General features: G+C 39.4%; 2 protein-coding genes across 3 annotated transcripts in view; one reads left to right on the top strand and one right to left on the bottom strand.

Annotated features, from left to right (window-relative positions):
* RNF24 (ring finger protein 24) overlaps positions 1–27,295 on the top strand; it is a 149,628-nt gene that overhangs the window by 81,221 nt on the left and 41,112 nt on the right. For both annotated transcript variants that reach the window (XM_060125168.1, XM_060125169.1), the window contains exon 2: positions 19,751–19,900. In XM_060125168.1, coding sequence (XP_059981151.1) covers positions 19,758–19,900 — 143 coding nt within the window. In that variant the 5' untranslated portion in view covers positions 19,751–19,757. The remainder of the gene's footprint in view (positions 1–19,750; positions 19,901–27,295) is intronic.
* On the bottom strand, positions 3,591–4,404 carry LOC132505976 (histone RNA hairpin-binding protein-like). Its single transcript, XM_060124326.1, is given in 2 exon segments — positions 3,591–4,271; positions 4,273–4,404. Coding segments are annotated over 2 exon segments (813 nt in total).

Genomic DNA, 27,295 nt, shown 5'->3' with positions numbered 1-27,295 from the left:
CCTAATGAAACTTAAACTTTGCCAAGCAAAGGAAACTACAAACAAGACAAAAAGACAACCCTCAGAATGGGAGAAAATATTTGCAAACAAATCAACGGACAAAGGATTAATCTCCAAAATACGTGAACAGCTCATGCAGCTCAATATTAAAAAAAAACAAACAATCCAATCCAAAAATGGGCAGAAGACCTAAATAGACATGTCTCCAAAGAAGACATACAGATGGCCAAGAAGCACATGAAAAGCTGCTCAACATCACTAATTATTAGAGAAATGCAAATCAAAACTACAATGAGGTATCACCTCACACCAGTTAGAATGGGCATCATCAAAATCTACAAACAACAAATGCTGGAGAGGGTATGGATGAAAGGGAACCCTCTTGCACTGTTAGTGGGAATGTAAATTGTTACAGCCACTATGGAGAACAGTATGGAGGTTCCTTAAAGAACTAAAAATAGAATTACCATATGATCCAGCAAGCCACTACTGGGCATATACCTGGAGAAAACCATAATTCAAAAAGACACATGCACCCAATGTTTATTGCAGCACTATTTACAATAGCCAGGTCATGGAAGCAACCTAAATGCCCATCAACAGACAAATGGATAAAGAAGTTGTGTTACATATATACAATGGAATATTACTCAGCCATAAAAAGGAACGAAATTGGGTCATTTGTAGAGACATGGATGGATCTAAAGACTGTCATACAGAGTGAAGTAAGTCAGAAAGAGAAAAACAAATATCGTGTATTAACAGGTATATGTGGAACCTAGAAAAATGGTACAGAGGAACCGGTTTGCAGGGCAGAGATAGAGACACAGATGTAGAGAACAAACGTAGGGACACTAAGGGGGGAAAGTGGCTGGGGGGGATGGTGGTGGTGGGATAAATTGGGAGATTGGGATTGACATACATACACTAATATGTATAAAATAGATAACTAATAAGAAACTGCTGTATAAAAATATAAATAAAATTCAAAAAAATTTTAAAAATAAAATTGGGCAGGGAGTTCGCTGGTGGTCCAGTGGTAAAGAATCCACCTTCCAATGCAGGGGATACGGGTTCGATTCCCTGGTCGGGGAACTAAGATCCCACATGCCACGGGGCAACTAAGCCTGCACACTTCAACTAGAAAGCCTGCTGTGCTGCAAACTACAGAGCCCACGTGCTCTTGAGCCTGCACACCACAATGAAGGGCCCGCATGCTGCAATAAAAGATCCTGCATGCCACAACTAAGACTCAACGCAGCCAACAATGACTAAATAAATAAATAAAATATTTTTTAAAATGAAATAAAATTGGGCAAAGGATTCGGATATTTCAACAAAGATAATATGCAAATGGCCAGTATGCACATGAAAAGATGCTCAGTATCACTAATCATTAATGAAATGCAAATTAAAAACCACAGTGAGGTACCACTTCACATTGACTAGGATGGCTGAAATCAAAAAGATAAGTTTGGAGAGATGTGGAGAAATTCAAACCCTCATACACTGCCTCTGAGATTGTAAAATTGTGCAGCCACTTTAGAAAACAGTCTGGCAGTTCCTCAAAAGGTTAAACATTAAGTTGCCATATGACCCAGCAACTTCACTCCTAGTTATATACCCAAGAGAAGTGAAAAAATATGTCCACACAAAAAGTTTCACATGAATGTTCATAGCAGCTGAGCATTATTATAACTGTATTATTTATAATAGCCAAAAAATGGAAACAATCCAAGTGTCCAGGCAACTGGTAAGTGAATAAAGAAAATACAGTTTATCCTTAAAATGGAATACTATTTGTCAATAAAAGGAAACAAAGTACTAATATAGGCTATAATGTGGATGAACACTGAAGACATTATGCTAAATGAAAGAAGCCAGACACAAAATACCATATATTGTGATTCCACGTACATAAAATGTCCAGAAAAGGCAAATCTTTAGAGACGAAGTGGATTAGTAGTTGCCTCGGGCTAGGGGTTGGAATAGGGAATGACAGCTAATGAGTACAGTTTCCTTTTGGGGATGATAAAAATGATCTGGAAGTGGATTATGGTGATGATTGCACAACTCAAAATTTACTAAAAATCATTGAATTACACTTAAGGTACACTGAAAATGAATTTTAGGTACATAAATTATATCTCAAAAAAGCTAATAGGAACAAAAAAGGGAATGGGAAGATACCGGAAACTGAAACTTCTAGATTATTGCAAGAAGGCTTCTGCAGAGCCTCAAGAACATGGCATTTGGGACAATATAACGCACTGAAATGTGGTTTTTTTTGGGGGGGGGTTGAACTTTATTTATTTTTTATACAGCAGGTTCTTATTAGTTATCTATTTTATACATATTAGTGTATATATGTCAATCCCAATCTCCCAATTCATCACACCACCACCACCACCCCCGCTTTCCCCCCTTGGTGTCCATACGTTTCTTCTCTACATCTGTGTCTCTATTTCTGCCCTGCAAACCGGTTCATCTGTACCATTTTTCTAGATTCCACATTTATGCGTTAATATATGATATTTGTTTGAAATGTGTTTTTTGAGAGAAGTTTTCATTTGATCGCGTATATACTTGGTAAGTTTATATTGTTACTTAATCTTTCATTTAATAAATGTATTCTCAGCACATCCTAGATGCTGGGAATGCCATAATGATCAAAACATCACAGATTCTGTCATCTCGGAGTTTCTGTTATATAGTTGAGATGAAAAACACAATAAAATCATAATTAAAATTTTAATTACAACCTTTGATAATGAGGGGTGGTTTTTTTTTTGGATTGGCTAACCTGCATTAAAGGATTTTTCTTTTTTTTTTCTTTTTTTTAATTTTTTTTTTGGCAACGTAGTTAAAGAAGGTCCTTTTTATTTTTGCAATGTCATTCTATACAAAAGCAATAGAAACACAACAGTCTTAACAAGAAGTTTACAATTGAATATTTGAACAGAAAATCTGTACACATTATCATTCACAACAATTTTACATGGTAAATTAACTGACTGTAAAAAAAAATGTTCTTTCTAAATCTTTCTGCTTTCTAAACTCTTGGAAACAGTATAGATAGAAGGCCTACTTAGTGCTATTTACAAATAACAAATTAAGACTGTATAACTTACATAAACCCCATTAATTTACCAGCTCAATTTAATATCTCACTATTCAGTTCTCTGTATGAAGAAAAAAGCCAATCTTGACATATTAACACACAGCCCAAACCCTAACCCTTTCCATAAAGATATTAAAGGTATCTGATTATGAGGACACTGACACTGACACTTGTCAGGTTGACTTCAAGGATGCGGGAGATTAAGCGATTAAGATTGTTGCAAGATTGCTTCGAGTTCAATTTTCCTCGGAATTGGAATTTTAGTTCCATTTTACAGTTTAAAATATGCAGAATACACTCCCTCTACATAAAATTAACGTTTCTTAAGAAAATAAGGCAAGAACAACAATTCACCATGAGACTGTACACTATTAGAAACCTCCAGTTACAAACGCAGGATGCATGCTTGGCGGGCCACTTCCCACCTGGGGAGGCAGCGCTGCTCCCAGTGGCCTCCAGGTGGCGACAGTTAGCTCATGGCTGAGAAGTCTTTCAAGGGTTCAGTTAAACAGGCTTTAAAGTCAAACTTGTCCTCTGCCTGGCAGTCCACGTTTCTAACTTTCGTGGGTGTGCCACAGTACATGTCGAAGTTATCCTGAGAGCTCGTCTGGGACTCAGAGCTGCTCTCCGCGGATTCCATCTCCATCTCCCCGAGGTCAACAGGACGTATTTCTTGCAAATCACATCCTTCCGCTGGAGGATTCCAAAAATGCAGAGCCACCTTCCAGAGTTTGATCTGCTGGTCCCACGATCGTGGACTATACTTCTTGAATTTGTTGGGGGTTTTGGGATGAATGCCAGGCTGTTGAAGGTGCCTTGGGACTTTAATATAGCGATCGTAGGCGATGGTGTTCTTCCCATAGTCGATCTGCTTCTGTCTTCTCATCAGGACACTTTCATTGGTCTCCAAGTCAGCTGGCAATGCTGACATAGACTCCTTTGAATCCGAACTTCCTAATGATGATTTTCTCTCCCTTCCAAAGTCATTTATGAGGAGTTTCCTTTTATATCTTGAAATTTCGTTGTTAACTCTAGTCCTCATTTCATCTTCTTCGACTGCACTTGCCCAGTCTGAACATCTAGAATGGGGCTTAGGGCCTTTGGGAGTGGTAAAGCTATCAGGTCTGCGGTCGCCCGGCGGCCTCGGGGGGGCCCTAGGCGTCCTCGGACTTCCAGTGCCTCCCCTTGGTCGTATGCTTGTGTCCCAGGCTCCATCTCGTGGCGGGTGGCTGGCTGTCGTCGCCGTCGCAGCGGCTTCCGCACCCGGGGGACTTCGCAGCCATCAGGCCATGGCGACGCGGCGGGCGGGGTCGTGGGGGCCTGGGGTCCGGCGGTGGCGGTGGCAGCAGCGGTGACCTCCTCTCCGCGCGACGCTGATGGACTCTGTTTGGTTGTTTCATCTTTGTTGGAGTATAATTGCTTCACAATGCTGTGTTAGTTTCTGCTTTATAACAAAGTAAATCAGCTATACGTATACATACATGCCCATATCTCCTTGCATCACCCTCCCTATCCCACCCCTCTAGGTGGTCACAAACACCGAGTTGATCTCCCTGTGCTATGCAATTGCTTCCCACTACCTATCTGTTTTACATTTGGTAGTGTATATATGTCCATGCCACTCTCTCACTTCCCCCTGCTTACCCATCCCCCTCCCCGTGTCCTCAAATCCACTCTCTACATCTGCGTCTTTATTCCTATCCTGCCCCTAGGTTCCTCAGAACCTTTTTTTTTTTTAGATTGCATATATATGTATTAGCATACGGTATTTGTTTCTCTCTTTCTGACTTACTTCACTCTGTATGACAGACTCTAGGTCCATCCACCTCACTATAAATAACTCAATTTCGGTTTTTTTATGGCTGAGTAATATTCCATTGTATATATGTGCCACATTTTCTTTATCCATTCATCTGTCAGTGGGCACTTAGGTTGCTTCCATGTACTGCCTATTGTAAATAGAGTTGCAATGAACATCGTGGTACCTGACTCCTTTTCAATTATGGTTTTCAGAGTATATGCCAGTAGTGGGATTGCTGGGTCATATGGTAGTTCTATTTTTAGTTTTCTAAGGAACCTCCATACTGTTCTCCATAGTGGCTGTAACAATTTACATTCCCGCCAACAGTGCAAGAGGGTTCCCTTTTCTCCACACCCTCTCCAGCATTTATTGCTTGTAGATTTTTTGATGATGGCCATTCTCACTGGTGTGCAGTGATACCTCATTGTAGTTTTGATTTGCATTTCTCTAATGATTAGTGATGCTGAGCATCCTTTCATGTATTTGTTGGCAACCTGTATATCTTCTTTGCAGAAATGTCTATGTAGGTCTTCCGCCCATTTTTGGATTGGGTTGTTTGTTTTTTTGTTATTGAGCTGCATGAGCTGCTTGGAAATTTTGGAGATAAATCCTTTGACAGTTGCTTCATTTGCAAATATTTTCTCCCATTCTGAGGGTTGTCTTTTCATCTTGTTTACGTTTTCCTTTGCTGTGGAAAAGCTTTTAAGTTTAATTAGGTCCCATTTGTTTATTTTTGTTTTTATTTCCATTTCTCTAGGAGGTGGGTCAGAAAGGATCTTGCTGTGATTTATGTCATAGAGTGTTCTGCCTGTGTTCTCCTCAAAGAGTTTGATAGTGTCTGGCCTTACATTTAGGTCTTTAATCCATTCTGAGTTTATTTTTGTGTATGGTGTTAGGGAGTTTTCTAATTTCATTCTTTTACATATAGCTGTCCAATTTTCACAGCACCAATTATTGAAGAAGCTGTCTTTTCTCCATTGTATATTCTTGCCTCCTTTATCAAAAATAAGCTGACCATATGTGCATGGGTTTATCTCTGGGCTTTCTATCCTGTTCCATTGATCTATATTTCTGTTTTTGTGCCAGCACCATACTGTCTTGATTACTGTAGCTTTGTAGTATAGTCTGAAGTCTGGGAGCCTGATTCCTCCAGCTCCATTTTTCTTTCTCAAGATTGCTTTGGCTATTCTGGGTCTTTTGTGTTTTCATACAAATTGAAATTTTTTGTTCTAGTTCTGTGAAAAATGCCATTGGTGGTTAGTTGGATAGGGATTGCCTTGAATCTGTAGATTGCTTTGGGTAGTATAGTCATTTTCACAATGTTGATTCTTCTAGTCCAAGAACATGGTATATCTCTCAATCTGTATCATCTTTAATTTCTTTCATCAGTGTCTTATAGTTTTCTGCATACAGGTCTTTTTTCTCCTTAGGTAGGTTTATTCCTAGGTATTTTATTCTTTTTGTTGCAGTGGTAAATGGGATTGTTTCCTTAATTTCTCTTTCAGATTTTTCATCATTAGTGTATAGGAATGCAAGAGATTTCTGTGCATAATTTTGCATCCTGCTACTTTACCATATTCATTGATTAGCTCTTGTAGTTTTCTGGTAGCATCTTTAGGATTCTCTATGTCTACTATCATGTCATCTCCAAACAGTGACAGCTTTACGTCTTTTCCGATTTGGATTCCTTTTATTTCTTTTTCTTCTCTGATTGCCATGGCTAAAACTTCCAAACTATGTTGAATAATAGTGGTGAGAATGGACAACCTTGTCTTTTTCCTGATCTTAGAGGAAATGGTTTCCGTTTTTCACCATTGAGAATGATGTTGGCTGTGGGTTTGTCATATGGCCTTTATTATGTTCAGGTAAGTTCCCTCTATGCCTACTTTCTGGAGGGTTTTTATCATAAATGGGTGTTGAATTTTGTCGAAAGCTTTTTCTGCATGTATTGAGATGATCATATGGTTTTTATTCAATTTGTTAATATGGTTTATCACATTGATTGATTTGCGTATATTAAAGAATCCTTGCATCCTGGGATAAATCCCACTTGATCATGGTGTATGATCCTTTTAATGTGCTGTTGGATTCTGTTTCCTAGTATTTTGTTGAGGATTTTTGCATCTATGTTCATCAGTTATATTGGCCTGTAGTTTTCTTTCTGTGTAACATCTTTGTCTAGTTTTGGTATCAGGGTGATGGTGGCCTTGTAGAATGAGTTTGGAAGTGTTCCTCCCTCTGCTATATTTTGGAAGAGTTTGAGAAGGATAGGTGTTAGCTCTTTTCTAACTGTTTGTTAGAATTCATCTGTGAAGCCATCTGGTCCTGGGCTTTTGTTTGTTGGAAGATTTTTAATCACAGTCTCAATTTCAGTGCTTGTGATTGGTCTGTTTATATTTTCTATTTCTTCCTGGTTCAGTCTTGGAAGGTTATGCTTTTCTAAGAATTTGTCCATTTCTTCCAGGTTGCCCATTTTATTGGCATACAGTTGCTTGCAGTAATCTCTCCTTATCATTTGTATTTCTGCAGTGTCAGTTGTTACTTCTCCTTTTTCATTTCTAATTCTATTAGTTTGAGTCTTCTCCTTTTTTTTCTTGGTGAGTGTGGCTAATGGTTTACCAATTTCGTTTATCTTCTCAAAGGACCAGCTTTTAGTTTTATTGATCTTTGCTGTTGTTTCTTTCATTTCTTTTTAATTTATTTTTGATCTGATCTTTATGATTTATTTCCTTCTGCTAACTTTAGGGGTTTTTTCTTCTTCATTCTCTAATTGCTTTGGGTTTAAGATTAGGTTGTTTATTTGAGATTTTTCTTGTTTCTTGAGGTAGGATTGTATTGCTATAAACTTCGCTCTTAGAACTGCTTTTGCTGCATCCCATAGGTTTTGAGTCGTCGTGTCTCCATTGTCATTTGTTTCTAGGTATTTTTTTATTTCCTCTTTGATTTCTTCAGTGAGCTCTTGGTTATTTAGTAGTGTTGTTTAGCCTCCATGTGTTTGTATTTTTTACAGATTTTTTCCTGTAATTGATATCTAGTCTCATAGCATTGTGGTCAGACAAGATACTTGATACGATTTCAATTTTATTAAATTTACCAAGGCTTGATTTGTGACCCAAGATATGATCTATCCTGGAGAATGTGTTACTGTCGATTTCCCCTTTTATGGCTGTTAGCATTTGCCTTATGTATTGAGGTGCTCCTGTGTTGGGTGCATAAATATTTACAATTGTTATATCTTCTTCTTGGACTGATCCCTTGATGATTATGTGGTGTCCTTCTTTGTCTCTTGTAATAGTCTTTATTTTAAAGTCTATTTTGTCTGATATGAGAATTGCTACTCCACCTTTCTTTTGATTTCCATTTGAATGGAATAACTTTTTCCATCCCCTCACTTTCAGTGTGTATGTGTCCCTAGGTCTGAAGTGGGTCTCTTGTAGACAGCATATATACAAGTCTTGTTTTTGTATCCATTCAGCCAGTCTATGTCTTTTGGTTGGAGCATTTAATCCATTTACATTTAAGGTGTTATCGATATGTATGTTCCTATTACCATTTTAATTGTTTTGTGTTTGTTATTGTAGGTCTTTTCCTTTTCTTGAGTTTCCTGCCTAAAAAAGTTCCTTTAGCATTTGTTTTAAAGCTGGCTTGGTGGTGCTGAATTCTCTTAGCTTTTGCTTGTCTATAGAGGTTTTAATTTCTCTGTCGAATCTGAATGAGATCCTTGCTGGGTAGAGTAATCTTGGTTGTAGGTTTTTCCCTTTCATCACTTTAAATATGTCCTGCCACTCCCTTCTGGCTTGCAGAGTTTGTGCTGAAAGATCAGCTGTTAACCTTTTGGGGATTCCCTTGTATGTTATTTGTTGCTTTTCTTTTGCTGCTTTTAGTATTTTTTCTTTGTATTTAATTTTTGATAGTTCGATTAATATGTGTCGTGGCATGTTTCTCCTTGGATTTATCCTGTATGGGACTCTCTGCACTTCCTGGACTTGATTGACTATTTCCTTTCCCATATTAGGGAAGTTTTCAACTATAATCTCTTCAAATATTTTCTCAGTCCCTTTCTTTTTCTCTTCTTCTTCTGGGACCCCTATAATTAGAATGTTGGTGTGTTTAATGTTGTCCCAGATGTCTCTAAGACTGTCCTTAGTTCTTTTCATTCTTTTCTCTTTATTCTGCTCTGCAGTAGTTATTTCCACTATTTTATCTTCCAGGTCACTTATCCATTCTACTGCCTCAGGTATTCTGCTATTGATTCCTTCTACAAAATTTTTAATTTCATTTATTAGGTTGTTCATCATTGTTTGTTTGCTCTTTAGTTCCTCTAGGTCCTTATTAATCATTTCTTGTATTTTCTCCATTCTGTTTCCAAGATTTTGTATCATCTTTACTATCATTACTCTGAATTTTTTTTCAGGTAGACTGCCTACTTCCTTTTCATTTGTTTGGTCTGGTGGGTTTTTACCTTGCTCCTTCCACTGCTGTGTGTTTCTCTGTCTTCTCATTTTGCTTACCTTACTGTGTTTGGGGTCTCCTTTTCGCAACGTGCATGTTCTTAGTTCCCGTTGTTTTTGGTGTCTGCCCCCAGTGGCTAAGGTTGTTTCAGTGGGTTGTGTAGGCTTTCTGATGGAGGAGACTGGTGCCTGTGTTCTGGTGGATAAGGCTGGATCTTGTCTTTCTGGTGGGCAGGACTGCGTCTGGTGGTGTGTTTTGGGGTGTCTGTGACTTTATTATGATTTTAGGCAGCCTCTCTGCTAATAGGTGGGGTTGTGTTCCTGTCTTGCTAGTTGTTTGGCATAGGGTGTCCATCACTGTAGCTTGCTGGTCGTTGAGTGGAGCTGGGTCTTAGCGTTGAGATGGAGATCTCTGGGGGAGCTTTTGCCATTTGATATTACATGGAGCTGGGAGGTCTCTGTTAGACCAATGTCCTGAACCTGGTTCTCCCAACTCAGAGGCACAAGCATGACACCTGGCTGGAGCACCAAGACCCTGTCAGCTACACAGCTCAGAAATAATGGAGAAAAAGAAAGAAAGAAAGGGGGGGGGAGGAAGGAGGGAGGGAGGGAGAGAGAGAATGAAGGAAAGAAAAGGAAGGAAGGAAGGAAGGAAGGAAGGAAGGAAGGAAGGAAGGAAGGAAAGTAATAATAAAATAAAATAACATTATTAAAATTTAAAAATAATATTAAAAAGTAATAAAAAAGAAAAAAAAAGAAAAAAGAGAGCAACCCAACCGAAAAACAAATCTACCAATGATAACAATTGCTAAAAACTCTACAAAAAAAATACCAGACAGACAGAACCCTAGGACAAATGGTAAAAGCAAAGCTATACAGACAGAATCACACAAAGAAGCATACACATACACACTCACAAAAAGAGAAAAAGGAAAACATTATATATATATATATATATATATATCTGTATATATTTTAAAAATGGAAGAGAGCAACCAAATCAATAAATCTACCAATGATAATAAAGTCTAAATACTAAACTAAGATAAACATAAATCCAGGAACAGATTAGATACAGAAGGCAAACCCCAAGTCTACAATTGCTCCCAAAATCCACTGCCTCAATTTTGGGAAGATTCGTTGTCTATTCAAGTATTCCAGAGGTGCAGGGTACATCAAGTTGATTGTGGAGATTTAATCCACTACTCCTGAGGCTGTTGGGAGAGATTTCCCTTTCTCTTCTTTGTTCACACAGCTCCTGGGGTTCAGCTTTGGATCTGGCCCTGCCTCTGCGTGTAGGTCACCTGTTACAGGACGGGGTTAAAGTAGCAGCTGATTAGGGGGCTCTGGCTTACTCAGGCCAGAGGGTGGGAGGGGTATGGAATGCGGGGTGAGCCTGCGGTGGCAGAGGCTGGCATGACGTTGCAACAGCCTGAGCCGTGCTGTGTGTTCTCCTGGGGAAGTTGTCCCTGGATCATGGAACCCTGGCAGTGGCGGGCTGCACAGGCTCCCAGGAGGGGAGGTGTGGATAGTGACCTGTGCTCGCACACAGGCTTCTTGGTGGCGGCAGCAGCAGCCTTAGCGTTTCATGCCCGTCTCTGGTGTCCGCTCTGATAGCCGCAGCTTGCGCCCGTCTCTGGAGCTCGTTTGGGTGGTGCTCTGAATCCCCTCTCCTTCTGTACCCCGAAAGAATGGTCTCTTGCCTCTTAGGCAGTTCCAGACTTTTTCCTGGACTCCCTCCCGGCTAGCTGTGGCGCACTAGCCCCCTTCAGGCTGTGTTCACGCAGCCAACTCCAGTCCTCTCCCTGGGATCCGACCTCTGAAGCCCAAGCCTCAGCTCCCACGCCCCACCCATCCCGGCAGGTGAGCATACAAGTCTCTCAGGCTGGTGAGTGCTGGTCAGCACCAATCCTCTGTGTGGAAATCTCTCCACTTTGCCCTCTGCACCGCTATTGCTGTGCTCTCCTCCGTGGCTCCGAAGCCTTCCCCTGCCATCCCCTGTCTCCGCCAGTGAAGGAGCTTCCTAGTGTGTGGAAACTTTTCCTCCTTCACAGCTCCCTCCCAGGGGTGCAGGTCCTGTCCCTATTCTTTTCTCTGTTTTTTCTTTTTTCCTTTGCCCTACCCAGGTATGTGGGGAGTTTCTTGCCTTTGGGGAAGTCAGGTCTTCTGCCAGCATTCAGTAGGTGTTCTGTAGGAGTTGTTCCACATGTAGATGTATTTCTGATGTATTTGTGGAAAGGAAGGTGATCTCCACGTCTTACTCCTCCACCATCTTGAAGGTCTCTCATAAGCAGAGGTTTTGATTTGACAAATCTTTTTTTCTTTTTTAATAGAACTAAGGGTAAAACTTTTTAAAATAAGCTGGACATTAGAAAGTTCCCAAATTTGTTAATGTGCGCAGTTCTTTTTTTTTTTGGCCTCACTGTGTGGCTTGTGGGATCTTAGTTCCCCGACTAGGGATTGAACCTGGGCCCACGGCAGTGAAAGAGCTGAGTCCTAACCACTAAACCACCAGGGAATTCCCATTAATGTGCCCAGTTCTAACTGTATGTTTCCCAAGTTTGCTTTTAGAAACCCAGAGTGCATCCCTCTATATACATATAATTTTGAAATGGTTGTTAAGTTCCTGGATCTGACATAGGGCAAGCCACAACAGCCTATTTTTATTATAGGTGAACCTTGAAGAAAGGCCTTACATGTTTTCTTAGGTCAAACTCCCAAGGCAATAGAAATAAAAGCAAATATAAACAAATGGCACCTAATCAAACTTATAAGCTTTTGCACAGCAAAGGAAACCATAAACAAAATGAAAAGACAACCTAACGGAATGGGAGAAAACACTTACAAACTATACAACCGACAAGGGCTTAAGTTCCAAAATATACACAGTTCATGCAACTCAATATCAGAAACACAAACAACCAAATCAAAAAATGGGCAGAAGACCTAAACAGACATTTCTCCAAAGAAGACGTACAGATGGCCACAAGTACGTGAAAAGATGTTCAGCATCACTAATTATTAGAGAAATACAAATCAAAAGTACAGTGAGGTATCTCCTCTCAGCAGTCAGAATAGCCATCATTAAAAAGTCTACGGGGACTTCCCTGGTGGTCCAGTGGTTAAGAATCCACCTTCCAATGCAAGGGACTTGGGTGTGATCCCTGGTTGGGGAGCTAAGATCCCACATGCCACAGGGCAACTGAGCCCACATGCCATAACTACAGAGCCCACGCGCTCTAGAGCCCGCGCAGCCCAACTAGAGAGAAGCTCGCGTGCCGCAATGAAGAGCCCATGTGCCACAACAAAAGAGCCCATGTGCTGCAACTAAGACCTGATGCAGCCAAAAATAAATAAATAGTTTTTTAAAAAATCAAAAGTCTACAAATAACAAAAGCTGGAGAGGTTGTGGAGAAAAGAGAACCCTCCTACACTGATGGCCAGAATGTAAATTGGTGCAGGAACTATGAGAGGGTTCTCAAAAAACTAAAAATAGAACTACTGTATGATCCAGCAATCCCACTCCTGAGCATATATCTGGAGAAAACGCTAATTCAAAAAGATACATGCACCCCAATGTTCACTGCAGCACTATTTACAATAGCCAAGACATGGAACCAACCTAAATGTCCATCAACAGAGGAATGGATAAAGAAGATGTGGTACATATATACAGTGGAATAGTACTCAGCCATAAAAAAGGAGTGAAATAATGCCATTTTCAGCAATGTGCATGGACCTAGAGATTATCATACTAAGTGAAGTAAGCCAGAAAGAGGAAGACAAATACCATATGATGTTACTTATATGTGGAATCTAAAATATGATACAAATGAATTTACTTACAAAACAACAGACTCACAGATGTAGAAAACAAACTTATGGTTACCCAAGGAGAAAGGGGGTGAGGGAGGGATAAATTAGGACTTTGGAACTAGCAGATAAAAACTACTATATATAAAATAGATAAACAACAAGGTCCTACTGTATAATACAGGGAACTATATTTAATATCCTATAATAAACCATAATGGAAAAGAATATGAAAAAGTATATATGTGTATACATTTATATATATATATATATATATATATATATATGTACTTATACAGAAGATAGAAGTGGAAAAGGAAAAAAAAGAATTTTCTCCATTTTTCTGGGAAAATTCCAAACCTAGGCAGAATTCTGAAGTGAGCATGTCATGTGAGATTTCTCCCCTTCTCTGAACACATTTTTCTTGTTTCTTTCTTTACTACAGACCTGGCACCCAGTGCCTTGTTGAATTAGACTGAAGTGCACAGTGGTGTGCTTGATGTAATGTGGCCAACAACCTCTTCCAGTAGATGATGCTAACCAGGAAGGGAGATGAATTTGCCCTGTCAGGCCTCTTCTTGGTGTGTTCTGTATGGACTGCCTCCCTCCTAGAGTAAATACATCAACTTAAAAGAGGAACATAGAAGATTGCAGATGAAAAAACAGACAGTAATATACATGCTGTGAGCATTTGCGGGCAGCATCACATAGATAATGTAAGAGCAGAAGTCACGTTTTAAGAGATCTGAAAAGTATTCCAGAGAAGTTGGATGAAGTAACAAAATAAAGCATAAAGCTCTAAGAAAAAGGGAAATAATGTTAAAGATACAAAAATGGAGGATAAGTTGAGAATTCACAGAATATACTTGAAGAGAAGAAAAAATTTTTAATAGGGAATGAAATAAAAGAAGCCAGATAAATGAATGAGAATGTTTAAACAGGTTCCAGGTATTGATCATGTTATGTGTATGTTAGTTATACATGTTCCCAATGAACAGATGTATAGGACAGTAGACACAGAGGGTTTTTTCCATGATTATATGAAAGTAAAAGGTGAAAATAAAAAAAGAACAATGGTGTGAATGAAAGAGGCCGTGTGTATCCACTTGCTTTATCTTCCCTCCTGGCTTAATGTAGGAACCCACCTGGGCTAGGCTGCGAGCTTGGACTTGTGTTTCCTTGGCCCAAGAGGACTGGCACATATCAGCAGATGTCTCACCATAAAAGGGGCTTCACCACTCCAGTCTGTGTTTTTGTTTTTGTTTTTTTTCGATACGCGGGCCTCTCACTGTTGTGGCCTCTTCCGTTGCGGAGCACAGGCTCTGGATGTGCAGGCTCAGCGGCCATAGCTCACGGGCCCAGCCGCTCTGCGGCATGTGGGATCTTCCCAGACCAGGGCACGAACCCGTGTCCCCTGCATCGGCAGGCGGACTCTCAACCACTGCGCCACCTGGGAAACCCCAGTCTGTGTTTTATATATATATAAATTTGTTTATTTATTTTTGGCTGTGTTGAGTCTTCGCTGCTGCGCGCAGGCTTTCTCTAGTTTTGCGGCAAGCGGGGGCTGCTCTTCGTTGCGGTGCACAGGCTTCTCATTGTGGTGGCTTCTCTTGTGGCAGAGCACGGGCTGTAGGTGCACAGGCTTCAGTAGTTGTGGCGCATGGGCTCAGTAGTTGTGGCTCGCAGGCTCTAGAGCGCGGGCTCAGTAGTTGTGGTGCATGAGCTTAGTTGCTCTGCGGCATGTGGGATCTTCCCGGACCAGGGCTTGAACCTGTGTGCCCTGCATTGGCAGGCGGATTCTTAACCACTGAGCCACCAGGGAAGTCCCACCACTCCAGTCTTGAGCACCTTGGAGTTCCTGCTTTCCCTTAGATTTTGACTGGGGCAAAATATGGTGAGTGAATCAAGCTACACGTTTCCTCTGCTGAAGGCTTTAAAAAAATAATAGGTAGAAAGTGTTCCACTGAAGAAAGACTTAAAAATGGAAAGGAACACCCAGGACATGGTGAAATGTTCTTCCATGAAAACAATAACAACACCTGAATAGGATAACCAGGAATTTTGTGTAGAAAGAAGTATCCAAAAATTAACCATAAAATTGATATATTCAAAGATGAAGTTAATGATCTTTAGGAGACACCAGCTGTAGATAATAGAATAACTAGGACAAGCTAGGAATATAACGTAAATCTATATAGCTGTTTAAGAGTCTCTCACCTACTGAGAGACTAAAAGCTAAACACAAAAGAGTACATACTGTGTGATTCCATTTGAATATGAAATTCTAGAATAAGGAAGATTTATCTGTAATGATGGAAATCAGATCAGTGGTTAGGAGTGGTGATTAACTGCAAAGGGGTACAGGGAATTCTCTGGGGATAAAGAAATGTTCTGTATCTTGATTAGGATGGTGGTAACAAGTGTATATTCATTTGTCCAAACTCTTTGACCTATACACATGGGTGCATTTTTAATGTAAATTTATGTCTCAGTTTTTTAAAAAAGATTAACAAAGTCTAAGATAATTTTTTCTTAGAAAGTTTTTCTTGGATGTCTTGTATTAATAAGAAATATATGGTTTTTAATGGTTTGTGAACCACAAATTATAAAACACAGCAGTCTAATTACTGGTGTCTCGTTTTCTGAGCATTTTTGAAGCAAAAGTAGAATACTAACTACAGGGAAGATGCTGATGTATTGTCCAGGGAGCAGGAACTGGTCTAAGAAGAATGAGGCCACCAAACACACTTCAAGAAACACTGCTGCATGGTTAAGGATCCGCCTGCCAATGCAGGGGACACAGGTTCGATCCCTGGTCCGGGAAGATCCCACATGCCACAGAACAACTAAGCCTGTGTGCCACAACTACTGAGCCTGTATTCTAGAGCCTGCGAGCCACAGCTACTGAGGCTCCGTGCCACAACTACTGAAGCCCGCGTGCCTAAAGCCTGTGCTCTGCAACAAGAGAAGCCACTGCAAGGAGAAGCCCACACACCACAACAAAGAGCAGCCCTTGCTTGCCGGAACTAGAGAAAGCCTGCACGCAGCAACGTAGGCCCAATGCAGCCAAAAAAATAAACAAATAAATTAAAATAAATACATTTATTTAAAACAAAAAAAAGAAACACTGCTGCAGCCCATCTAACTGTGGTGTACTGTGTGAAGCTCTGGTCCTCTGTGGGGCCAAATCTCTGTCCCTTTTGTATCTTGGTGAAAAATCCCATTGCTGATAAAAAAAAAAAAAAAAAAAAAAAAACTCAGATATTTGTCTATTTCTTTTTTTTTTTTTTCTTTTTGCGGTACGCGGGCCTCTCACTGTTGTGGCCTCTCCCGTTGCAGAGCACAGGCTTCGGACGCGCAGGCTCAGCGGCCATGGCTCACGGGCCCAGCCGCTCCGTGACATGTGGGATCTTCCTGGACCGGGGCACGAACCCGTGTCCCCTGCATCGGCAGGTGGACTCTCAACCACTGCGCCACCAGGGAAGCCCCAACTTTTACATTTGTAATACCTAAATAGCAAAGAATGCTCATTATGATGGTGTTGAATAGTAGCTTTCTTTTTAAAGGTTGTCTTACTTTAAAAGATTATTCATACTCATGCTGAAAAGATATTATAATGAAAATATTATAAAATTAATATATCACTAGACCAGGATTAATATCTTGCAATAATACAGCATCTACTTAGACTGTTGGGACAACATATCAGTTGTAGCTAAGCAATTCCATTTACCAAAAGAAAGGGGGGAAATTCCTAAAATGTGTTCTGTATCAGCATATCCCCTGCCAACTCCCATTCTTCTGGTAATGGGTTGTAAGGCCCTAACAAGAAGAGTGGACTCACAGGAAAGTTGTCAGCAGTCAGACCCCAGGAGCACTGAGGCAGATGTCTCTTCCTTCTGATGACAGTACTACCTCTAATACTCCATGTCTGTGTCTCTGTTCAGAATACCCCCAGAGTTTGTTGGTGGTGCCACCCAGTACAAGGACCCCTACAGTGTAGCATTCTCACACCACTGGCTCACTCCCAGCTGGCCTATATTGATAGTTGCCTTTGGCCAAGATAGGTTTCCTGCCTCTGGTGGCCAGGTTGGCAGGTCACTTGACACAAAGCTTAGCAGTGTGTGCAGAGGAGCTCCTGAGGAAGGAGCATTTGGTTTGGTAGAATCCTCTACAGAGACTTGATCTTTGCTAGGGCATCTTTTATGTTATCTACTAATTTTTTTAATGTCATCCCTCTCCCCGACCCCTCGCCAAATGCACACACACACACACACACACACACACACACACACACATTATAGCCTTAGTATTTTGCCCTCTTAGAGTTTTCAGACACTTCAGTATCTATCATCTCATTTTATCCTTCCAGGAATCCCTTGAAGATAGGATAAGAATTGTCCCATTGATAATGGGACAGATGGACCAAGTACTGACATCTAGCTAGTGACATCCTGGGAACAACACAGAAAGTTGCTGACTGCAAACCAGTCCCTTTTTCCACCATAAAAGTTTCCATCTGTTTGCCTATTTCTTCTCTATTAGCCCTCCCAGGATGTACATTTAATCTCTTATTTCCTAAGGTGAGAGTTACTTTACCAAGCCGAATTTGTCTGGTGAGGGGTATTTCTAAAGGACTGAAGGATAGTCATCTAAGTCTTGACTGTAGGAAGAGTCATTAAGTGAAGCCCTGTCAGCAGTATGGAAGAGTTATATTTTGGCATCTGTAATTTTCTTATAGCTGTACAATATATGTGCTAGATATATTTAGTAAAGTACTGCTTAACTCCTTCCTTCTCTTCCAAGAATATCTGAGTGTAAGAAAAAGGAAATTATATATTTGAATAAAAGCACTTGCAGAAAATGGTTGAATGTTCAAAACTAAATATTATCCATTATTTATGCTTGGAATTCCTTAGGCGTTTCCATGGGATGAAGTAGGTCTTTACAGTTCCTGGTATAAGTTATTAGAAGTTGGAAATTAAAGTAATAATAACACTGAGGCTTCAGATACAACCAGTCAGTATCTCAATGTTGTCTATAATATAAATATACTCTTCCAGGAACCAACAAGGACACGAAAGATCTGCAAACACATTTGTAATGTACCTTGTATAAATAAAAGTAGAAGCATTTTGTTTGGAGGAGTTTAGTTTTGTTTTGATTTTGGCAGTAGTCATAGTTGTAATCCAGTTACCATTATGTGGTCTTGATAATCAAGACTGGTAGTTGCTCTTTATTTTGTAATGAATCAAAATGACAAGGAAAGTTCAAGCATGAAGGTATGATGAGCCACTTTATTACTATAGCTCATCACCTAAAGAACGGGGCAACCTCCATGCGTGGAATTTTAACTGTGTAGTGATCAGTAGGTAGTAGCAATCTAATTGACAAAAATAGTCCCCTTTTTAGTGTTTAAACAATATTTGCTGTTTTTTTTATTATAAAGACTAGAGCATATGAGCCAAAGGCACTGGCTTTGGAGTTGGAGAGGCCTTGACTCCCACACATACTTGGTCAGTCATGGCTATGTGACCAAAACTCTAAGTTCTGGTTTCCTTATCTATAAAATGGGGGAGATGTTATGGTACCTATAGAAATTTTATGTAAGAATTAAATAAAATAAAGCCAGTAAAATGCTTAGAACAAGGCCTGATTTTTTTTTTTTTTGGCCGTGCCACGCAGCTTGCAAGATCTCAGTTCCCTGACTAGGTATTGAACCCCTGCCCCCGGCAATGGAAGCACAGAGTCTTAACCACTGGACCGCCAGGGAATTCGCCTGAGTCTGATTTAATAAAGTGTTTTTAAAAAAAAAAAAAAGAAGAAAATCAAAATGGCTAGTAAACCACAAGTCATTATTAACATTTTGATATGTTGGCTTTCAGGCTTTTTTCTGCTACACACACACATACACACAAACACACACACACACACACCCCTACATGTACACATATATTTCCATATATAATCCACCTTTTTTTTAACCCTTTGCAAAATCGGGATCATATTTTATATACAATTTATATCCTGCTTAATTTTCCCATATATCTTTATTAAAATTTAAAATTTATTGAAAACAGGTTTTCTTGACCAAATAATATTGTAACATATGACTCTATATAATTATTTAATCATTATCTCCTTGTGAGACATCTAAGTTATTGCCAATATTTTACCATTATAAATATTATTACTTTAAAGGTTAAGGAGTTTTTAAAATCTTAACATTTTTTTTCCTTTTTACTTCTTTGACGTTGAACATTTTCATTTATTGATGTTTTCATTATTTCAGTGAAATAATGCCAGTACCTCTCTGTGAATACCTTTTTGTAAAGCTTTTTAGGTAGGATCTCAAGCTTCTGGAGTAGTGCCAGGTACATAATAAGTACTGAATAAATATTTGTGGCATGATTAATGAATTAATGGCACGGATATTAACCCTGTCTATCATATTTGTTTCAAGCCTTAAGGAAAAATTTGCCTTTGTACATGCACAAAGATAATGCTATCTTGGTTTTTAGTCTTTATAACCTAATTTTTTCCCATTCTTTTCTTTCCCCACAGTTCATCCATGAGCTCGGATTTCCCACATTACAACTTCAGGATGCCTAATATTGGATTCCAGAATCTGCCACTCAACATATATATTGTGGTTTTTGGCACTGCTATATTTGTCTTCATCCTTAGTTTACTCTTCTGTTGCTACTTGATTAGGTAATCAATTTTCATTCTGTGTTGCTTCAGTATATGTTAAGCAATCAATAATAAATCAACTTTCTGCCCTTAGGATAAAATGTTTTATACATATGATAATTAGCAAATTTTCTAAAATTAAGGTGGCTTAACATTTTAACCTTCTGTGAGTTACTAATCAGTAAAACACCTTTATTCAGTCTTCAATTTTATCTGCTGAGGAGGTGTTTTGCACTAGAGGAGAAAATTGTCCACATTTGTTTTCCTAACGTATTAGAACCTAACCTAATAACACTTACGTTATTGTCCCCAAGATTTAATCTACTTTAACAGAAATTTCAAGATTGCTTTTCAGGAGGGTGTTAGCTCCAGTCATTAGGGATCAGAAAACAATGTCCAAACAAGATACAAGACTTTAAACAGATTTTTGTGGTTTCTCAAGAATATCTGAAGCTTCCATTTGTTGGTGAATTGGTCAGGTGTACAGGTGATTGATTATCTGCATAAAACACTATTCGACAAGCTCTGTAGCACATGTACAGACAAGTGATAAAGGATAAAATACCCACTAGAACGAGTAATGGATTTGGCCAGTAAACTTTCATGGTTGACTGACTCATAATTGTTTAAGCAAGCATTTTTCTCTTTCTAAGGTTTTTTTTTTCTTAGTTATATATATACATATATCCCCATATCTCTTCCCTCTTGCATCTCCCTCCCTCCCACCCTCCATATCCTACCCCTCCAGGTGGTCACAAAGCACCGAGCTGATCTCCCTGTGCTATGTGGCTGCTTCCCACTAGCTATCTACCTTAGGTTTGGTAGTGTATATATGCCCATGCCTCTCTCTCGCTCTGTCACAGGTTACCCTTCCCCCTCCCCATATCCTCAAGTCCATTCTTTAGTAGGTCTGTGTCTTTATTCCTGTCTTACTCCTAGGTTCTTTATGACTTTTTTTTTCTTAAATTCCATATATATGTGTTAGCATACGGTATTTGTCATTCTCTTTCTGACTTCATTCTGTATGACAGACTCTAGGTCTATCCACCTCATTACAAATAGCTCAATTTCGTTTCTTTTTATGGCAGAGTAATATTCCATTGTATATATGTGCCACATCTTCTTTATCCATTCATCTGATGATGGACACTTAGGTTGCTTCCATCTACAGGCTATTGTAAATAGAGCTGCCTTGAACATTTTGGTACAGGACTCTTTTTGAATTATGGTTTTCTGAGGTTATATGCCCAGTAGTGGGATTGCTGGGTCATATGGTACTTCTATTTGTAGTTTTTTAAGGAACCTCCATACTTTTCTCCATAGTGGCTGTACCAATTCACATTCCCACCAGCAGTGCAGAAGTGTTCCCTTTTCTCCACACCCTCTCCAGCATTTATTATTTCTAGATTTTTTGATGATGGCCATTCTGACTTGTGTGAGATGATATCTCATTGTAGTTTTGATTTGCATTTCTCTAATGATTAATGATGTTGAGCATTCTTTCATGTGTTTGTTGGCAGTCTGTATATCTTCTTTGGAGAAATGTCTATTTAGGTCTTCTGCCCAGTTTTGGATTGGGTTGTTTGGTTTTTTGTTATTGAGCTGCATGAGCTGCTGGTAAATTTTGGAAATTAATCCTTTGTCAGTTGCTTCATTTGAAAATATTTTCTCCCATTCTGAGGGTTGTCTTCTGGTCTTGTTTATGGTTTCCTTTGCTGTGCAAAAGCTCTGAAGTCTCATTAGGTCCCATTTGTTTATTTTTGTTTTTATTTCCATTTCTCTAGGAGGTGGGTCAAAAAGGATCTTGCTGTGATTTATGTCATAGAGTGTTCTGCCTGTTTCCTCTAAGAGTTTGATAGTTTCTAGCCTTACATTTAGGTTTTTCATCCATTTTGAGCTTATTTTTGTGTATGGTTTTAGGGAGTGATCTAATCTCATACTTTTACATGTACCTGTCCAGTTTTCCCAGCACCACTTATTGAAGAGGTTGTCCTTTCTCCACTGTACACTCCTGCCTCCTTTATCAAAGATAAGGCGACCATATATGTGTGGGTTTATCTCTGGGCTTTCTATCCTGTTCCATTGATCTATATTTCTGTTTTTGTGCCAGTACCATACTGTCTTGATTACTGTAGCTTTGTAGTATAGTCTGAAGTCAGGGAGCCTGATTCCTCCAGCTCCGTTTTTCGTTCTCAAGATTGCTTTGGCTATTCGGGGTCTTTTGTGTTTCCATACAAATTGTGAAATTTTTTGTTCTGGTTCTGTGAAAAATGCCAGTGGTAGTTTGATAGGGATTGCATTGAATCTATAGATTGCTTTGGGTAGTAGAGTCATTTTCACAGTGTTAATTCTTCCAATCCAAGAACATGGTATATCTTTCCATCTATTTGTATCATCTTTAATTTCTTTCATCAGTGTCTTATAATTTTCTGCATACAGGTCTTTTGTCTCCTTAGGTAGGTTTATTCCTAGATATTTTATTCTTTTGGTTGCAATGGTAAATGGGAGTGTTTTCTTGATTGCACTTTCAGATTTTTCATCATTAGTGTATAGGAATGCCAGAGATTTCTGTGCATTAATTTTGTATCCTGCTACTTTACCAAATTCATTGATTAGCTCTAGTAGTTTTCTGGTGGCATCTTTAGGATTCTCTATGTATAGTATCATGTCATCTGCAAACAGTGACAGCTTTACTTCTTTTCCGATTTGGATTCCTTTTATTTCCTTTTCTTCTCTGATTGCTGTGGCTAAAACTTCCAAAACTATGTGGAATAATAGTTGTGAGAATGGGCAACCTTGTCTTTTTCCTGATCTTAGAGAAAATGGTTTCCGTTTTTCACCATTGAGGACAATGTTTGCTGTGGGTTTGTCATATATGGCCTTTATTATGTTGAGGAAAGTTCCCTCTATGCCTACTTTCTGCAGGGCTTTTATCATAAATGGGTTTGATTTCGTCGAAAGCTTTTTCTGCATCTATTGAGATGATCATATGGTTTTTCTCCTTCAATTTGTTAATATGGTGTATCACATTGATTGATTTGCATATATTGAAGAATCCTTGCATTCCTGGAATAAACCCCACTTGATCATGGTGTATGATCCTTTTAACGTGCTGTTGGATTCTGTTTGCTAGTATTTTGCTGAGGATTTTTGCGTCTATGTTCATCAGTGATATTGGCCTGTTGTTTTCTTTCTTTGTGACATCCTTGTCTGGTTTTGGTATCAGGGTGATGGTGGACTCATAGAATGAGTTTGGGAATGTTCCTCCCTCTGCTATATTTTGGAAGAGTTTGAGAAGGATAGGTGTTCACTATTCTCTAAATGTTTGACAGAATTCGCCTGTGAAGCCATCTGGTCCTGGGCTTTTGTTTGTTGGAAGATTTTTAAGCACAGTTTCAATTTCAGTGCTTGTGATTGGTCTGTTCATATTTTCTATTTCTTCCTGATTCAGTCTTGGCAGGTTGTACATTTCTAAGAATTTGTCCATTTCTTCCAGGTTGCCCATTTTATTGGCATAGAGTTGCTTGTAGTAATCTCTCATGATCTTTTGTATTTCTGCAATGTCAGTTGTTACTTCTCCTTTTTCATTTCTAATTCTATTGATTTGAGTCTTCTCCCTTTTTTTCTTGCTGAGTCTGGCTAATGGTTTATCACTTTTGTTTATCTTCTCAAAGAACCAGCTTTTAGTTTTATTGATCTTTGCTGTTGTTTCCTTCATTTCTTTTTCATTTATTTCTGATCTGATTTTTATGATTCTTTCCTTCTGCTAACTCTGGGGGTTTTTTGTTCTTCTTTCTCTAATTGCTTTAGGTGCAAGGTTAAGTTGTTTATTCAAGATGTTTCCTGTTTCTTAAGGTAGGATTGTATTGCTATAAACTTCCCTCTTAGAACTGCTTTTGCTGCATCCCATAGGTTTTGGGTCGTCGTGTCTCCATTGTCATTTGTTTCTAGGTATTTTTTTATTTCCTCTTTGATTTCTTCAGTGATCACTTCGTTATTAGGTAGTGTATTGTTTAGACTCCATGTGTTTGTATTTTTTACAGATCTTTTCCTGTAATTGGTATCTAGTCTCATAGCGTTGTGGTCGGAAAAGATACTTGATACAATTTCAATTTTCTTAATTTTACCAAGGCTTGATTTGTGACCCAAGATATGATCTATCCTGGAGAAGGTTCCATGAGCACTTGAGAAAAATGTGTATTCTGTTGTTTTTGGATGGAATGTTCTATAAATATCAATTAAGTGCCTCTTGTTTAATGTATCGTTTAAAGCTTGTGTTTCCTTATTTATTTTCATTTTGGATGATCTGCCCATTGGTGAAAGTGGGGTGTTAAAGTCCCCTGCTATGAATGTGTTACTGTCGATTTCCCCTTTTATGACTGTTAGTATTTGCCTTGTGTATTGAGGTGCTCCTATGTTGGGTGCATCAATATTTACAATTGTTATATCTTCTTGTTGGATCGATCCCTTGATCATTATGTAGTGTCCTTCTTTGTCTCTTGTAATAGTCTTTATTTTAAAGTCTATTTTGTCTGATATGAGAATTGCTACTCCAGCTTTTTTTGGTTTCCATTTGCATGGAATATCTTTTTCCATCCCCTTACTTTCAGTGTGTATGTGTCTCTAGGTCTGAAGTGGGTCTCTTGTAGACAGCATATATATGGGTCTTTTTTTTGTATCCATTCAGCCAATCTGTGTCTTTTGGTGGGAGCATTTAGTCCATTTACATTTAAGGTAATTATCGATATGTATGTTCCTATTCCCATTTTCTTAATTGTCTTGGGTTCATTATTGTAGGTCTTTTCCTTCTCTTGTGTTTCTTGCCTAGAGAAGTTCCTTTAGCATTTGTTGTAAAGCTGGTTTTGTGGTGCTGAACTCTCTCAGCTTTTGCTTGTCTGTAAAGGTTTTAATTTCTCCATCAAATCTGAATGAGATCCTTGATGGGTAGAGTAATCTTGGGTGCAGGTTTTTCTCCTTCATCACTTTAAATATGTCCTGCCAGTCCCTTCTGGCTTGCAGAGTTTCTGCTGAAAGATCAGCTGTTAACCTTATGGGGATTCCCTTGTGTGTTATTTGTTGTTTTTCCCTTGCTGCTTTTAATATGTTTTCTTTGTATTTAATTTTTGACATTTTGTTTAATATGTGTCTTGGCATATTTCTCCTTGGATTTATCCTGTATGGGACTCTGTGCTTCCTGGACTTGATTAACTATTTCCTTTCCCATATTAGGGAAGTTTTCAACTATAATCTCTTCAAATATTTTCTCAGTCCCTTTCTTTTTCTCTTCTTCTTCTGGAACCCCTATAATTCGAATGTTGGTGCGCTTAATGTTGTCCCAGATGTCTCTAAGACTGTCCTTAGTTCTTTTCATTCTTTTCTCTTTATTCTGCTATGCAGTAGTTATTTCCACTATTTTATCTTCCAGGTCACTTATCCGTTCTTCTGCCTCAGTTATTCTGCTATTGATCCCATCTAGAGTATTTTTAATTTCATTTATTGTGTTGTACATCGTTGTTTGTTTCATCTTTAGTTCTTCTAGGTCCTTGTTAAATGTTTGTTGCATTTTGTCTATTCTATTTCCAAGATTTTGGATCATCTTTACTATCATTATTCTGAATTCTTTTTCAGGTAGACTGCCTATTTCCTCTTCATTTGTTAGGTCTGATGGGTTTTTATCTTGCTCCTTCATCTGCTGTGTTTATCTGTCTTCTTATTTTGCCTAACTTACTGTGTTTGCGGTCTCCTTTTTGCAGGTTGCAGGTTCGTAGTTCCTGTTGTTTTTTGTGTCTGTCCCCAGTGGCTAAGGTTGGTTCAGTGGGTTGTGTAGGCTTCCTGGTGGAGGGAACTAGTGCCTATGTTCTGGTGGATGAGGCTGGATCTTGTCTTTCTTGTGGGCAGGTCCACGTCTGGTGGTGTGTTTTGGGGTGTCTGTGGACTTATTATGACTTTAGGCAGCCTCTCTGCTAATGGGTGGGGTTGTGTTCCTGTCTTGCTAGTTGTTTGGCATAAGGTGTCCAGCACTGTAGCTTGCTGGTCGTTGAGTGAAGCTCGGTGCTGGTGTTGAGATGGAGATCTCTGGGAGATTTTAGCCATTTGATATTATGTGGAGCTGGGAGGTCTCTTGTGGACCAGTGTCCTGAAGTTGGCTCTCCCACCTCAGAGGCACAGCACTGACTTCCTGGCTGCAGCACCAAGAGCCTTTCATCCACATGGCTCAGAATAAAAGGGAGTAAAAGTAGAAAGAAAGAATTAGTACAAGAAAGAAAGAAAGGAAGAAGGGAGAGAAGGAGGGAAGAAGGAAGGAAGGAGGGAAGGAAGGGAAAAAAAGAAGGAAATAAGGTAAAATGAAATGAAGATAACATACAATAAAGTTATTAAAATAAAAAATAATTATTAAGAAAAAAATTTTTTTAAAAACGGACAGATAGAACTCTAGGACAAATGGTGGAAGCAAAGCTATACAGACATAATCTCACACAGAAGCATACACATACACACTCACAAAAAGAGGAAAAGGGGAAAAAATCATAAATCTTGCTCTCAAAGTCTACCTCCTCAATTTGGCATGATTTGTCATCTAAAGGAGGGAAGGAAGGAAAGAAAGAAAGGAAGGAAGGAAGAAAGAAAGGAAGGAAGGAAGGAAGAAAGAAAGGAAGGAAGGAAAAAAGAAAGATGGTAAAGTAAAATAAAATAAAGTTATTAAAATAAAAAATAATTATTAAGAAAAAAAATTTTTTTTAAAAAAAAGGAAGGATAGAACCCTAGGACAAATGGTGGAAGCAAAGCTATACAGTCAAAATCTCACACAGAAGCATACACATACACACTCACAAAAAGAGGAAAAGGGGAAAAAATCATAAATCTTTCTCTCAAAGTCCACCTCCTCAATTTGGGATGATTTGTTGTCTATTCATGTATTCCACAGATGCAGGGTACATCAAGTTGATTGTGGAGCTTTAATCCGCTGCTTCTGAGGCTGCTGGGAGAGATTTCCCTTTCTCTTTGTTCTCACACTCCCAGGGGCTCAGCTTTGGATTTGGCCCCGCCTCTGCGTGCAGTTCGCAGGAGTGCGTCTGTTCTTTGCTCAGACAGGACGGGGTTAAAGGAGCAGCTGCTTCGGGGACTCTGGCTCACTCAGGCCGGGGGAGTGAGGGGCACAGAGTGCAGGGCGAGCCTGCAGTGGCAGAGGCTGGCATGACGTTGCACCAGCCTGAGGCGCGCCATGCGTTCTCCCGGGGAAGTTGTCCCTGGATCCCGGGACCCTGGCATTGGCGGGCTAAACAGGCTCCGTGGAAGAGGGGTGTGGATAGTGACCTATGCTCACACACAGGCTTCTTGGTGGCGGCAGCAGCAGCCTTAGCGTTTCATACCCGTCTCTGGGGTCCACGCTTTTAGCCGCGGCTCGCGCCCGTCTTT

This window comes from Lagenorhynchus albirostris, chromosome 15 (genome assembly GCF_949774975.1).
Source record: "Lagenorhynchus albirostris chromosome 15, mLagAlb1.1, whole genome shotgun sequence".
Classification (NCBI taxonomy): domain Eukaryota; kingdom Metazoa; phylum Chordata; class Mammalia; order Artiodactyla; family Delphinidae; genus Lagenorhynchus; species Lagenorhynchus albirostris.
Note: the sequence above shows the minus strand (reverse complement) of the source record. Positions and strands in the feature narration are given on the sequence as shown.